We start from the raw sequence: 15,000 nt of genomic DNA on the forward strand, positions 1-15,000 counted from the left end.
ATTTCCTAAGGTATGAATTACTCTTTTTTTCTTTACCTTGTTTTTCAACGTGATTTGTACTTTTGGTTTCATATTGAAAATATAATCGTAACATTATCACGTTTTTATTGTTATTGTGCATTAGGAATCTACCGCCTATTTTCCACTCATACTCTTGATCAGTGGCTCTCTAGCGAGTTCAACATCTAACAAACTAAACAACAAAATTGGGAGTAAGGTAGGACTGCAATTTTGAATCCTAGACTAACAGCTTTTGTGGCTGGCAAGTCAGAAGCGTATTTTATTTATTTTTGTGTTGTCTAAAACGCCTTGACTGTTCAAAATTTGCTAACGGCTTATTCGTTTGTGGGTGTTTTTTTTTTTTTTAACTTTACAAGGACCAATGAATCAAGGGATCTTTTTATAGCTTTGATAAAGTTAACTAGACTAGCTAGCAAGCTTAGAACTCGCCAACCCTCCTATCCTATTTACAAACAAGATAGTCTTCACTTGACATTGCTCATCCAAGCAGTGTGTAAGACGTTTGTTACAGAGAGATTTTCTCTTCTTTGTCTCTTTCTTTCAGCAGAACTAGCAAAAGCCTTGTTTTGTTAAATGAGTCTTACTAACCCGCAAACTTTCCTTGATTTCCACATCTAGTGGACTTACCTTTTGGCGGGTTTGTTAGTGATTGGTGGTGCTGTTTGGAGCTATTTCCAAACCATCTCCATCAAACAGTCAACTTATGCACCAGTGGTCATAATAGGGAGCGGTTTGTCCATTATGCATGTCATGGCACTTGTCTTCATCATTGAGCTGATCGGGGATAGTAAGGTTAGCGTTAAAAACAAATTGCGATATACTTTAAAACAATTAAACTCGTGAAGGGTGGTTGATACAACCAGCAACATCCAATCGGTTGATCAGTAAGTAAGCATTTGAAATAAGGTCGCAATTTGATTGAATGTCGCACAAAAAAAAAGAAGTGATCACAATGGCTTACCAGAGAAAAGGAATATATGCAAGCAGCTAATGAGAACGTAACTTAAAAGAGCAGACTGCCTGAAACAGGGTAAAACGTTGAACAATGTGAAATCGGTGTCAGTTTTGCTTGTGATCGGTTGAGAGGCGAGAGCTGTCGAAACCAACCATAGAGAGGATTGCTATCGACAGTAAATTGAGTATGTTAGCAGTTATTTTTTCGTCTGTGAGCTCAATAACATGATGAAGCAATTTCCTTTCAGGAAAACAGTGGATCAGTGTTTGCCATTATCGATGTGATCGCCAGAGTTTCAAGCGGTTTAATTTTAATTGGTATACAGGAATTTTACCCAGACGAAAGGTAAGCGAAATTCAGTGTGATGTTGTCTTGTTGAGAACTAAAACATCAAATTAATACATCTATGATGGCTACATACGACAGCTTCTTTGGTGAAAACTCGAATACAAATGTAATCATGAGTTGCTTTTTTTTTTATTTTTTATCAGTATGACGTGGCTTTTTTTGCCAGATTTTGAAATGGAATGAAAGCGTTAAGTAGTGAATAATTGTTAGTCTTTTTTCCCTATTTTCGATTAAGAACAAGCTCAAACGATGCCGTTACCATATATGTACGACATGTGTTTGCATTGACGACCGGAATTTTAGCTCTGGTGGGATCCCTAGTGGTTTTCTTTTTCCAACCGTAAAAGTTTATCAACAATACCAGAGGTAAGGACATCACAGGATTAAAAGAGTTTTGTGACAAGTGTAACACAGGGAGAACGATTGCAAACTGTTCTGACCTTACATTTAACAAACGGTTTTGAGCATTCCTGTTCTTGCGCTTGTCATCCTATTGAAAGACGCAGGCCCGTTTACATGTGTTTGTTTCGTCATGACAGCGGTTATTGTAGATGTACTATAAAAAAAATTAATGCTCCGTTTGGGACGATTTCACTGGATTGGGAGGGAGAAAGTATTTCCCAAGTCTTATTTAGATTGTAAGTCAGTTTTGAAGTGGTTGTCTCTGCACTGAATCCTTTTTCTGCCTATCTCTTTTTTTTTTTTTTTTTTTTTTTTTTAAGTGGGATGTTGAAAATCAACCCTGCCAACCATCGTCTCATTTTCAAGTTCTTCAATGTCCAGCTGAAGAAGTAGAGTCAGTCGACCACTCGGACACTTATCACAATAACCATAAAGTTACGGTGCATTTTTGTTCAGAGAACACAAAACTTTAAACTCGTTGAGAATTGTATTTAGTGTAACAGTTGGCTCAATGGCCTTGCAAAGATCACGCCCTTAATTTCGTTTCACACACTTTGAATTGTAGATCTTTCTGTTTCAACTATTAGGCTAGAATGGAAGAATTTGTGGAGTTAATCCTTGTCAGACTACGTTTATGTTTTACGAGGAATTTATTTGGGCGTCAAGGTAGGAGAATATCATGCATACAGAGGATTATGGCTGAAGGTTTTTCAAAGTTTGACGTCATACTTACCTTAGTTTTTATTAATGGTTGTGTAGTGTCTTTTGATTAACAGTACTTTATACTTTCTGATAAATTTAATCTGTCTTGCGGGGTCCCACAAGGTTCTTGTTTGGGCCCCCTCTTATTTACCATCTACGCGAGTTCGCTGTTTGATATCATGAAATCTCATCTGCCATCCGTTCACACCTACGCGGACGATACACAGCTATATATATCGTTTAATCCCGTTGATAAGACCAGCGAGGCTGATGCTGTGATTGCGATTGAGAACTGTATTCGTGACGTTCGCGCTTGGATGAGAGATGATAAGTTAATGCTAAATGAGGATAAAACTGAGTTCCTGATCATTGGCACGGAACGACAGTTATCAAAGGTGTCCGTTGACAAGATCAAGATCGGCCAAGCTGAGGTATCGCCTGTTTCTTCAGTGCGCAATTTGGGCACCTGGTTCGATTCTCATCTGGACATGTCGACTCATGTGACTAAGACTTGCGCTAGCGCGTTTTATTATTTGTACAATATCCGGCACATTAGGAAGTATTTGTCTCGTGAGTCCACCGTGAGGCTTGTTCACGCGTTCATCACAAGCAGGCTTGACTACTGTAATGGTTTATTGTACGGTGCTCCTGAGTATCTAATTAAGAAACTTCAAAGAGTCATAAATGCCAGTGCTCGATTGGTTTACTGTGCACCTAAGTATTGTCACGTTACTCCTTTGCTAAGAGAACTCCACTGGCTACCAGTGCGCTTGCGCGTAGATTTTAAGATTCTCCTTGTTACATTTAAGATTCTTCACGGTGTTGCGCCTAGCTATCTTAAGGATCTTGTCTCTGTCTTACCGGTCTCACGTTACCAACTACGCCGTAACAATAATGGTATATTGTTAGAAAGACCTCAGCTAAGAACGAAGAAGACCATGGGAGATCGCGCGTTATCGATGGCTGCCCCCTTTTTATGGAACAGTCTTCCTCTGCCAATAAGACAGGAAACATCAATCGACTCTTTTAAACGCTCTGTTAAAACATATTTATTTAAAAAAGCTTTCAGTTAGATTATTTATTTTTATTTTTTTTTATTTTTATTATTTTTATTTTTTTAATATTGTAATGTTAATATTGTAATATTGTAATTTTACCGAGTAATTTTACTGGTTTTAATTTAGTTTTTAATAATATTGTAATGCGCTTTTGAGTATTTTTATAGAAAAAGCGCAATATAAGTATTAAATATTATTATTATTATAATTTCAATCTTTGTTAGTTTTTGGTCTTCTTGATTCATCAAGGTAAGGACGGATTATGGGACGTGGATTATGGCTATTGCGTTGTATTGTATCGCTTTTTGCTGCGCTAGAAGACAGTGCTTTCAAAGAGGGAAGAATTTTATAATTTTATGAAAACTATGACTACGTTAGACTCCCGCCTTAGTAGCCATTAATGGACTTTTTTAAAACCTAAAACTTGAAAAATAGACTGCGTATCGTGAATGGCGAGGAGGATTGTGTGATCGATATATTGCACAATAGCTTGTTCAACTTCTCTATACGATATCAAAGGGTCTTGTAACGGGAACTCTCTCCTTGGTGTATGTTCTGCAGGAAAGATTCAGCGAGCCAACCGGGTGACTTAGCCAAGAAAATTTAATATGTACTTCGTGCTCTCTCCTCAGTGTGTCTCATAATGAAACCACGCACCACATGAGTCTGCAAACGTTCCATTATATTCCTCCAATTGGCAATCTTGTTGCTCTAGAGTAGCATTGTTGAATTTTTCTTCAATCAATGCCTCGAAACCAGTTTTCTCTTGTGGTCCTTTTCACGGCTTGTTCAATAGAGACGTTAAGCAACTTCGAGATGTTAATCTGGGATTCCAATTGGCGTGGCCCCTTTGATTTCGGAAAAAAGCATCTTCATTGTCATCACAATGATGTGACAACGACAGACGATACTGGCTCCTTATCACATTTCTGAGACCAAATTTTATTCTTACTGGAAAAGGTTCCATTCCATTACATTCCACAGGAGAGTAATCTCTCTGAAAAGTACTCTGATACTAGAGCGAAGCCAATCTAAATTCCCTTGTCCTTTCCGCTCCTGTGCTTGACTTTAATTCTAGTTCGAACATTTTAGGAAACGTTTAATCATACATTTTTCAGTTTAGCAGAATTTTTTTCTATTTTTAGATTTTTTTGCATGTTAAAATTTTTCCAATTTACCCTTGGTAACAAGCTAAGGTTTAAGATAAAGCCTGCTAAAAATTTAATACCTCGTTCTTGATATGATAGTTTTCAGCCACCGATTAATTTAACCTTGCATTGATCGTGCTTTGTTTTCAAGATTTTTCAAGAGCTGGCTACTGAAGTACCTTTTGTAGAACTTGTAAAACTTAGCTTAGATTAAAAAACTGAGTGGAAATTTTCTAGAACTTATACGTCAAAACTTTCTGCCAATACCTTAAGGGCTAATAACGTGGTCTTGCTCTTTACTTGAAACGTGCAGAGGTCACACCTGTGTCTTGTTGAGATTATAATTTATTAAATGTAAATCATTTACATTTTTCCTTAAGGATAACAATATTAGCAGTACCAAAGCAAGGGAGAGTTTTCGCCAACAATTCTTTAGATCCAAGAGTCTGAATAGTTCATTCATTTGATGTTTTTAGCATCTTCAAATGAGCTACGTGGAATGTCTTAATCCCAGGGAGGTTTTAAGCAATGTTCTGGGTTGAGAGAGGGGACGCCCATTACCGACGGTTGATGATGGAACAAATCTTCTTTGCAAATAGATATTGACTTCCTTTACTTTCAACAGCAATTGTGGAGAAGGACGTCGGATTTTCATACTAAAACATGCTAATAATTCTCACAAAGGAATCATCCAGAAAGTAGACACCAATTCCTGGAGGATATTTGCTGTGAAAAGAACTTTATATTATTCAAATAAGAGTGAATAGTACCTCACTTATTTCCACGGACATGTGAAGGAGTTACTGAGAACAGTTTATTTGGTGTTCTCCTTTTCCACTTTTCAGACTGTACCTAGAGTTCCATCGATAAAGCGGCTCTGCTTTCTTTGATTTATTTTGAAAAAAACATCAGTTAATGACTAATTACAAATTACTAGAGAGGAGTCACTGCAGCTCGTCGTGCTGTGAATTATTCAGCCCAAATCGTCGTGTGAAGTACTGTGGATTGTACACGCGCAGGCCTCTAAATTCTTTCAGTGAGCGTGATATGCATATAGATAGGTAATCACGAGTAGAAAAAAAAATGGCAAAAACACTTGAGTATGTGATAACCCCTTGACTCCATCCTTTTAAAGACCCTGAGTGTCTTTGTAATATACGTCCCACGTTCATCTAATATGTTTCCAGTCAGAAACTTCTAGAAAAAAACCAGACTTCAGTTCGTCCAAATGTATCTAAGAGATCCAGTGTTCAATTACGGAGTCCACCGACCTGCATTGGCCTCGACAAGATGTGGAGCTAAAACAATGAGAGAACGCGAAGAACTTTCGATTATTAAACCATTAATCGATTGTTTGTATACCACAACCTTTTACACTTTCTTAATTATCCATATGGTTAGCTGCTTTCTCTTTGTTTCAGTCAATCGGCGGGCGGCAAAGTTAGTGTGAAGGTTTCGACGGGCCATCTAATGAACGTTTATAAAAACACGCTCATCTTCTTGGGCCTCAACATCTCGTTGGTCTAAAACGGAGAGATAACACAACAAATTCTATATTAGTAAACCATTTAATCGATTGTTGAGATACCATAAGTTTTTAGAGAATTCACGTCATCGCTTATCATAGGCTTAAAATGTGTATTTCAAGACTTTTTTATGCAAAATATTGGAAGCAACGGCATGTTTCGTAACCTTTGGATTTGCAGGTAAAACAAATTGACAGATTGTAATCATTAGCCCCATTTTTTTAGATTTTCATGAAGAACAAAATCCCCTGATGCTTTATTGATACCGGCTGATTCTTATCATTTTTAACTGTGCCTGTGCAAGTCAGCTAGTTTGGAATTCTATCAGGGTCGAATAACAGGAACAAACAAACAGGCAATCATGTACATATTAATGTATTCCTGTCGAAACTCAAGATGTACAAATGAAGTATTGCAATGGCCATCGTTTTGCTCATTGTTTTAAGGAACTCACTCTCCCAATTCGAACCTTAAATCTTGTAGGACTTATGCCCCATTCACACCAAAGCTTAAACATGTTTAAAAGTTGTTTTGTTAAACACAGTTTAATTTTTTTTTTCTTCATAGAAACTATTTATCCGAATATTTTTGACTTGAATGTAGCACATTGGAAATGCAAGTTAGCTAGTACTTGAATCCAATGGAAAATCAAGTTTTTCAGTTCTCTGTTTATAATTTTCATTCAATGAAAACCAGTTTAACAAAACATGTTTTGCTGGTGTGAATGGGGTATTAGTCAACTCGAGATAACAAGTAAGTTTCTCTTCAGAAGGGCATTGTCTCTATAGCTAAAACACAGTCTCGTAGGCGATGAACCGAAACAGGTAAACTAGCAGAAGCAGTAATTGTTTTTGGTCCTTGAAATACAACGTGGTTTGTTTTACCTTAACCAATCGGGAGACCTTTCGTGGTGCCCTTAGATTTCTGCATAGACAGTCGTTCTTTTGAGCATCCCTGACAATAGTTTTCCTCTTTATCATTGAAAAATTCAGGAATGGCACGATTTAGAGAGGCAGGAATATCCTCTCTTGATCAATACACGATCTAAGTATCTTAAATCTCAGTATTCAATATCGGTACTGCTTAATTGAACTTGTACTGAACGCTTGCTACTACACGCGGAACGTGACCTCAAGCGTTTTGCCATGTCAGACGCAAAACACTGGGAACTAACTGGAAAAAGCAGATTCAATATGGTGGCGTAAACAAATCGACCGCTCTAGTTAGTGATGGAGTAAGCTGCCTAAGCTGCCCCAACGGCACCTTTAGCATCACTTGTCTTTCAGCACATGTTGGCTTTTAGTTTGATGATGTTTGGATGGAAAAAGTTACATCAAAGTGGCTGAAAAACTCTGACGGGGAAACCACGTGTGGCTCCATGCGGCCAGTCGGAGGTAAGGTTACTTACCCAAATACTGCATGATACTCTTTTTGGTTTCGATTTATTTCTGCTTCCTTAAGTTACGAAGCAAACACGAAATTCGATCGGATCTCTCTGATATGTTATATGCACATATTTTTTAACTGGGCGGGAAATTCACATATTTAGTATTCTTACCGAGGGAAACATGTTAACTGGAGCTGAGTTTACAACACAGGCTTTCTAATCGTCGAGTATTGCTTTTTGTTTTTCAATATCCGAAATAATTAAAATAAATTTTTGAACTTTCGCACGGTTTACATTTTGTTCAATTATCGTGTGGTCTTTATAGCCATTTTTCGGCAAAATTTCCTAACAGCCCCATACTTCATTATGCATACAGTTCTCATACGGTCATTATGCATACAGTTCTTGGATTAAGAGAACAGTACATTGCTTTTATTATGGGATTACGGCTTTGTTTTAGAATGATATGCAGAAATCTCCCCCCATTTTCAGTGAACTTGAAAGTGATACACACAATGTTTTAGTTGTTTGTGTGTTAGTAAACTGAGTGTCATTGGGTACAAATGAAAGAGCAGGCAAGTGACAAATTGGGATCATCTTATTGATGAAATAGCTGCTGAAGGGCAACTGGTTTTCTCTGTATACAAGCTTCTGTTAACCCTCTAACTCCCAAAAGTGATTGACATGTAACTTCTCCCTGAAATATCTAAACATTACCCAAGAAACAGGTCATGATAATATTCAAACTTATCAGGTAGAAGTTGTTACCTTGATCAAACACCAAGTTTTCATAACTTACTTACAAGGAAATGTATGGCAGCTGGAGGGGAGAATGGACAACCAGATCTTGGGAGTTAAGCTTGTGACAGTTTACATCACTACTCATTACATAAGTCTTCATGCAACATCAGTGTTGACATTACCAGAATGACATTTACCAGGTTTAATTTTTGTTGCTAGCTAAAGATTTTTCAGTCTCAATCATAGGATTCAGTTTTGAGTGACTTTTCAATTATTCCTTCAGTCATGAGTGAAAATGTTTTGCTCTTTTCAAGAAATATCAATAATAATCAAATCAAGTGCCTGCATAGATTCAGTAATGAGTGTATGAGGGAAGTTTGGAAAGGAGGAGAGAGATGCTTGAGGCATGGGCCAGAGCAACTTTAGCTTCTTGAATGATCTCCTTTCAACTCGTACCTCAAGACAAGCACAGCTTAGACCATGAACCAGTTGTTTTACACAATAGGGGACACAACATGTGGATTAAAAAGAAAAACAGATCTATCACAATTGTGTCAGGTTTAATGACCTTAAACTATTTCAAGATCAAAGCTTTATTTTAGGAGGGGTAAATTTGTGCATTCTACAAGCATAAAATGTATGAATTCTCATATGTTGAAACCCATGCAATGATCCACCATGCTTGAATCATTGTACACAGGCCTTTGCGGCCAGCAGACTGCATATGGTGATTATGCCATCCTGATTAATTTTCCACTTTTTCATGAAAACAACTTTTCTCAATAAAAAAAGATTTTGACTTTATATCACAGGAAAAGGAAATTTCAGGTATTAACTTTAATTTTATCAAATTAAAAAAGATACTGGCAAAAATAATCCAGCAGTGGTGTGTGGTAACCTTTTAAGGTTAAAAGAGAGGCACCTGTTAAAAGAACTTGATGATTTCAAGCAATATGCCCAATAGTTTGGTGAAGCAATTTAATGATTTGCATTAGGGCAATTAAGTGTCACATGAGTTTCTATGGGGCTGTTGGCTGATTTAGGAATTAAATTTTACACAGGGAACATTTACAGGTGAGCCCCTACTTGATGTACTTGACTCAGGCTCCTAGGCTGTGCCTGAACATATTGAGCCTGGGCTACAGTTCTTCAACAATCTCTTTCCCAGGGTCTCTCTCCATCCCACCCACTCTCCCTTGCTTGCTTCAGATGGCAAGAGATCTTGGATGTGAGGTTGGCCCCTGTAAATACTGTTAGAATTTCTTTTTTATTGTCTTGGCGGCTCCATTTTCAGTATATGTAGCATGAATAAAACACACACCTCACTGTGAAGAAACCACAATACATGCAATATTGGTATGAAAAATTTCTTGTCCTAGCACTGCACTTAGCCATATATGGAAAAATTTGATTGGAAATTGAGGCTAATTCTGATTGAAAATTTCACCAGAAAACCAGAGAATATTGGTTCATTATGCAAGGTGACTATTCAATTAAAATTGATCTGCCAATATGTAAAACAGATTTATGCCACCAAACAGAATTGAGTCCAAATAGAAACAAAAGGCTGTAATAGAATATGCCTAGTATTCATAAAAGACATGAATCCAGCAATACCTTACAATAAAGCTTAGAGTAGAATTTCTCTTAGAATGCATTGATCTAAAATGTACTTATAGAAATACTCAAGAAGTATAAGTCAGTTTTCAAATGAAGAAGAATCAGTTTTCCAGCTTGATATTCAAGTCCATTTCAGGCAACTTTGATTTGAAACAATAACTAAATACATGTGTTTACAATGCATTCTAATTAATGGCATGCATCTTTAGGATTAATTTTCTAACATTTTTCTTACTTTGATATTGCTTTAATTTTTCCATTGCATGCACCAATTATCTGACATACACTTACAATGGAATATTGTCCCAACCCCACCCTTGAGAATAATTCAAATTTAATTAAGTTTAGTCTCACCAGGGAAACCTGAAAGAGAAAGAAACAATTAAGGCTAATTAACAGGTTATGTTAGGTTACAAAAGGTTGAACTCCCAAACTCCTTAACAATTTACCCTTTCAGCTGCTATAGATTTCCTTATAAATTTAGTCTGGGGATTTAATGTCATATTAAGATAACCCCCCATGCCAAACTTGTCCCGTGAAATCGTGATGATAATTCGCCTAACTGCTGATGGGGTGAAAGGGTCACAAGGTACAGCTCTTTTGAGAATGTTCATAAGATAACGATAACTGTACCTGTCAACTTGGCGAATTGAGCCCGTCCACTTGTTAATGTCATTTTTGACATAGCCGTCTCGCTAGTAAGATGTCAAACAAGAGAGTCTCAAGTGGGTTGACCGTTGGCCATAGAACGGCGAATAAAATTAGCCGTAAGGCGTTAAAAAAAGCTAATCGTAAAAAATTTTTCTTTTAATCGCTACGGTGTGAAATTAACCATTAGACGTAAAGCGGCCAAAACTTTGACCTTCAGCCGTAAAAACCATTATTTCACTGCGGCCCTCAAACAACTATGTAAAAAGTCAAAATATTTCAGAGAGAGAGCGACAAGTTTTCCGAACGCTTACAAATCTTCTTTGCATCAATATTTGTGTTTCCTTAAGTGATCAAACACTACCTCTAGTTCATGTCTAACAAATTAGTTCAAACCCCTGTGTTATCTCACCTGAAAAAGTGGCGGCCTTTTCTTGATTGTATGTCCAGGCAGACCTGGACATACTATGACGGTTGAAAATAAACAAACTTCTGGAGTCTGTCGCCAAGTCTATGTGAAGCAGATACAACTAAAAGCATTATTATTAAGTTGGGCAGTAAAAAATGTGTTGTAGTATCATGGTTATGACACTGTTGAAGAATTTATGTTGAGATCACGACAGAGGCTCGTATGGCTGCCATTATGCATTACTTCAATGATTTGAATCTCCAAAAATATCATGCAATATGACCTCACGTCGAACGCAATTCAGCGACTTGGTTCTTTAAAGAGCATCTGAATTTTTTTTATTATTTTTTTTTACCGAAACTGATAAGTAGCATGCGATTGTGTCTAAAATGAGTTGACTTTACAATGTCATGTGTCTTACTTCTAGAAAATGGTTTACACCAAACCCTTTTAGGAGGTTGATGAATGACCCTCTTGCTATTAGTGAAGAAAGAAGTCGTATCCATCGATACATCACAAAATGAATTCCTGTGAAGGTTTCTTATCCCGTAATCACGATCAGGCCTAGGGTTTGGGTATCATAACAGAAACAAAGATCTCTTCCCCTCTCCCCCCCTCCCCCGAACCCCCACTCAAATTCCAGGGTTCTCTCGAACTTTCAGACAGTAAGAAGTTCTGGTAACGAGTTTGACATCATTACTCTTACCGAGTACACAGATCACTGAAGAGATTACAGGCGTAGCCATTTGGGTTCGGGAGGTATGCCACTTGTAGATCATACTGCTGACATACAATAACACACTCTCCGTCTCCCGTTATAGCGCAAATGCCGTCGACAATGGAGGTCGATCTGCAAAACAAAACAAGTATTGCAAGTATTAAGAGACGTGTCAGCACGAAGTGGACTTAAAGGGCAGTGATCTAGCAAATGATTATCGTAAGTTTTTATCGCTTTCATTCTTTGCTTGCAGTAATCTCCAAAGCATAATCAGAATATTTGGATATCGATCCAAGAAAACGCTATTCCCTGAACAACATATTGATGATCACTGACAAATACAAATGTGATCATTCATTCTGTCGGTAAAAAAAAAAACATACAAAAACAAACAAAAACTTACACTGAGAATTGTACTGCCCTGTTGTACTCCTCTGCGTCGATAAAAAAGAGATGAAAGCCGTGATCTTGAAGGCCTGAAGAGAAACAGCGTTAGATAATATAGACATTACTTTGCTTATTCACACACCATTATAAATAAGCTTACTAGCTGTGGAAACCACTCAAAACGTAGGTATTTCTCATACCTTCGTTGACGACGCAGGGAGGCAGTGCACTCACAGGTCTCTTTGCTATAATTACTTCATAAGGACGAACTAAAAAGATTGACGAAGGAAGTGAGATTTCTAATAATAGGGACAAGGATATCAACATTGAAGGTTTGAACACCATTTAAGCTTAATGACTATAGCTTAAATCTCACAGGATGACAAGTCTAAATATAGTTGCCGTAAACTTCCCATCGCCTCTGATAACTATACTTGAAAGGGCAAAGTTATTGATTTACATACCTTCGACAGTTTTTCCGAAAGCTTTTAAAACCAGCTCAGGATCTGGAAACGCCTGACCACCCATTAAATAGCTCGAAGTCAAAAATTCTTGTTGAATATTTGTAAAGATTTGGATGCAAGAACCTTAGGATGTTAAGGGCCGTTTGCAAGCCTCGGAAACTTTCAACTTCCTAATGGGGCGGCGAAGGCCGTATGATTGAACAAAGTGTTTTAGGCGTTTCTTTGACAGCTTTGGGGAAGAAATAAAGGAATTTTAGCGAATTAAAGTAAGGTTTAAACTAGTACAGTTTTAAATTGCGTGTCGAAAATCTCAGGATTGCATCGGTTCGCTTTATTCGGCCTGTCGTCACAAACTTGCATTGCAAGCAAGAAGATGGAACAAATGTTAGAAGTCCCTTCAGGAGAATCTGCTAATATAGATTCCAATAAGTTTTTCAATGAATATAGGAACTGCGCACATAGCCATATCCAAAAAATTATTATTATTTTTTTAATTCTTTTCGATCAGACTGCTGCATCGACTATGGCTCACTGGCACGATTTGCGCGCCATCCTTTTTATTTGTGACCGCTGACCGTTGAGGCTTTGCGTGGAAAAGGAAACTTTCAGAGCCCAGTTGTATAAAATTTAACTGATAAATCACCACCCAACAGATAAGTGATGGCAAAACGTATAGCGTTATCCAACGGATAGAGACTTATCGAGTGGATAGTGATATCCGATCTTCGAACAACCGGTTTTTGAACATTTACACGGAAGTACAGAAATGGTTAACACATTTCTGTTTCTATGTTAAAGGCCATTGGGGGCTCATTTATTTAAGATTCCCAATAAGTGCGAGTTTTTCTTAATAATTGGCTCTTTATAAAATTGTGTAGGAAGACAGAACGCAAAGACTTTCTGATTGTAGACAAAGACAAATACTCCGCCAACAGGACGGCAATGGTTTAGAGAGGTTCTTATGTGTTGTTCAGGGCATCTTCCACCGGCCAATTGCAAGATTGCAGTTCCATGGCAAAAGCCCCACCCCCACCCCCACCTTCCACTCGCGTCCTGTTCGGATGTTAAAACTTTAAGAGCTGGTTGTTTAAACTTTTCTTTGAATATTTATTTTTGTGAACAGTGTCAAGAGGACCGAAAACTAGCAGTGGAGAGACTTTTATTTAACGAAAACAACCCTTATAGAGAATACGTAAGGCCCACTGCTTGCGTAAAACCGCGGTTTGCGTTAGACCTCGTGTTAATAACCGGCCCTAAGTGTATAATTTGACCCATTTTTTGAAGGTTTTTTCCTTTCATATAAGTCTTGCATTGACAAGGAATTTTGAATTTGCAACTCCATTAAGACAGGAGGGCAGTTAGTTAAGAATCTCAGTTTTGAGCATGCGCTGATTGGCCAAGTGAATGGCTTAACGTGGGCTCAAAGCTAGGTCACGAATGGAAAGGAAAGTGTAAAAACGATCTACTTTTTCCGTATTTAAACTTTTTTATTGTCAAGGTCACTAGTAGCTGTTTCTTTTTAACTGCTGAGGCTGTGGAAGAGATGTTAATTCTGTAGAGGTCTAATTTAGGAGAGAGATAATCGAGTCAAGATTTCGTTTTCTTGTCGTGCTCTAAGACTTCAGAATATTGACCATGAATTAAATGCCACCAATGGATTGAGAGGTTAAATCAGAGGGAAGGATGTCAAATTTTGCCGAATGGTGAAAGTTGAACCGATCAGAACATAGGCGCGACACAAGTTTGGTTCTATCACATGATCGGAGGCATGGAGAGCCCATGAGATAGCACAGCGCATGCGTCAAGTCATTGCACACGTGCGTTGCATCAAGCAAGTCGATTTCTAAAAAATAAGAAGAAAACAACTGGAAAAAGCTGAATCTAACGTAGTTAGATCACTTGAACCTTTAAGAACCAACGTAGTTGGTCTTACATCACAAATACGTAGCTCTAACGAGGTTAGAACTCGAAACATGACAGAACTTGAAGGAGCATCTCGCGACGTCCCCAACGAGTCCGGCGAGACGCCAACGATGAACGCTTTGGCCAGCATGGTCCAGTCGGTAGTCCAAGAAATGAAAGCAATGAACCGACGAATGGATCAGCTGAGCGAGCCCGTTAACCTCGAAGACGAGGACCTCGACTACGAAGAGGGCGAACTGGAGCACGGAGATGCTGACAGAGAATCAATTGTTTCTCTCGATACAAAGGTCAGCGAATTGACCAAAGCCCGCGAGGCGGGAAACAACAAATCAAAGAGCACTAGTGCTCTTCATGATATAGCTCAGGATCTCGATCTGAGTGAGAAAACTGGGAGCGCTGTGGATGAGGAACTGGCTAACATTGTGAATAGTCTCCTCAGAGACAAAATTCCAGACGAAAAGACCCAAGCAAAGGTGAATCAATATCCTAAGCCTGCGAACATCGAGGGGCTTAGAACGCCACGAGTAAATCCACTCATTTGGA

At 38.1% G+C, this 15,000-nt stretch overlaps 2 protein-coding genes and 1 long non-coding RNA gene across 15 annotated transcripts in view; 2 read left to right on the forward strand and 1 right to left on the reverse strand.

Moving 5' to 3' along the window:
• The window catches only part of LOC113670998 (uncharacterized), a 33,028-nt gene that overhangs the window by 7,430 nt on the left and 10,598 nt on the right, over positions 1 to 15,000 (forward strand). For 2 of the 13 annotated variants that reach the window (XR_016185942.1, XR_016185946.1), the window contains 7 exons: positions 1 to 10; positions 125 to 217; positions 640 to 813; positions 1,224 to 1,321; positions 1,560 to 1,690; positions 2,314 to 2,392; positions 11,787 to 11,902. The exon at positions 1 to 10 is cut by the window's left edge and continues 83 nt beyond it. Coding sequence is in view for 4 of the 13 variants with exons in the window: in XM_089204333.1 (XP_089060459.1) it covers positions 1 to 10; positions 125 to 217; positions 640 to 813; positions 1,224 to 1,321; positions 1,560 to 1,668 (484 nt within the window). In the remaining 9 variants the exon portion in view is untranslated. Of the gene's footprint in view, positions 11 to 124; positions 218 to 639; positions 814 to 1,223; positions 1,322 to 1,559; positions 1,691 to 2,046; positions 3,701 to 5,259; positions 6,578 to 11,786; positions 11,903 to 12,333; positions 12,403 to 13,042; positions 13,885 to 15,000 lie in introns of those variants that run through there. The other 11 variants (XM_089204333.1, XM_089204335.1, XM_089204334.1 and 8 more) reach the window with 9 other exon arrangements.
• On the reverse strand, positions 10,966 to 12,161 carry LOC113670994 (uncharacterized). Its single transcript, XR_016185974.1, has 3 exons — positions 12,087 to 12,161; positions 11,672 to 11,815; positions 10,966 to 11,067 (listed from the first exon to the last, which is right to left on the reverse strand). It is a non-coding gene; the product is annotated as an uncharacterized LOC113670994 (long non-coding RNA).
• Positions 14,303 to 15,000, forward strand: part of LOC149046917 (uncharacterized) — a 4,380-nt gene continuing 3,682 nt past the window's right edge. Inside the window, exon 1 of the mRNA XM_089204353.1 lies at positions 14,303 to 15,000. This exon is cut by the window's right edge and continues 571 nt beyond it. Within this exon, the coding sequence (XP_089060479.1) occupies positions 14,508 to 15,000 (493 nt within the window). The 5' untranslated portion in view covers positions 14,303 to 14,507.

Source organism: Pocillopora damicornis, chromosome 4 (genome assembly GCF_964200805.1).
Source record: "Pocillopora damicornis chromosome 4, jaPocDami1.2, whole genome shotgun sequence".
NCBI classification, from domain to species: domain Eukaryota; kingdom Metazoa; phylum Cnidaria; class Anthozoa; order Scleractinia; family Pocilloporidae; genus Pocillopora; species Pocillopora damicornis.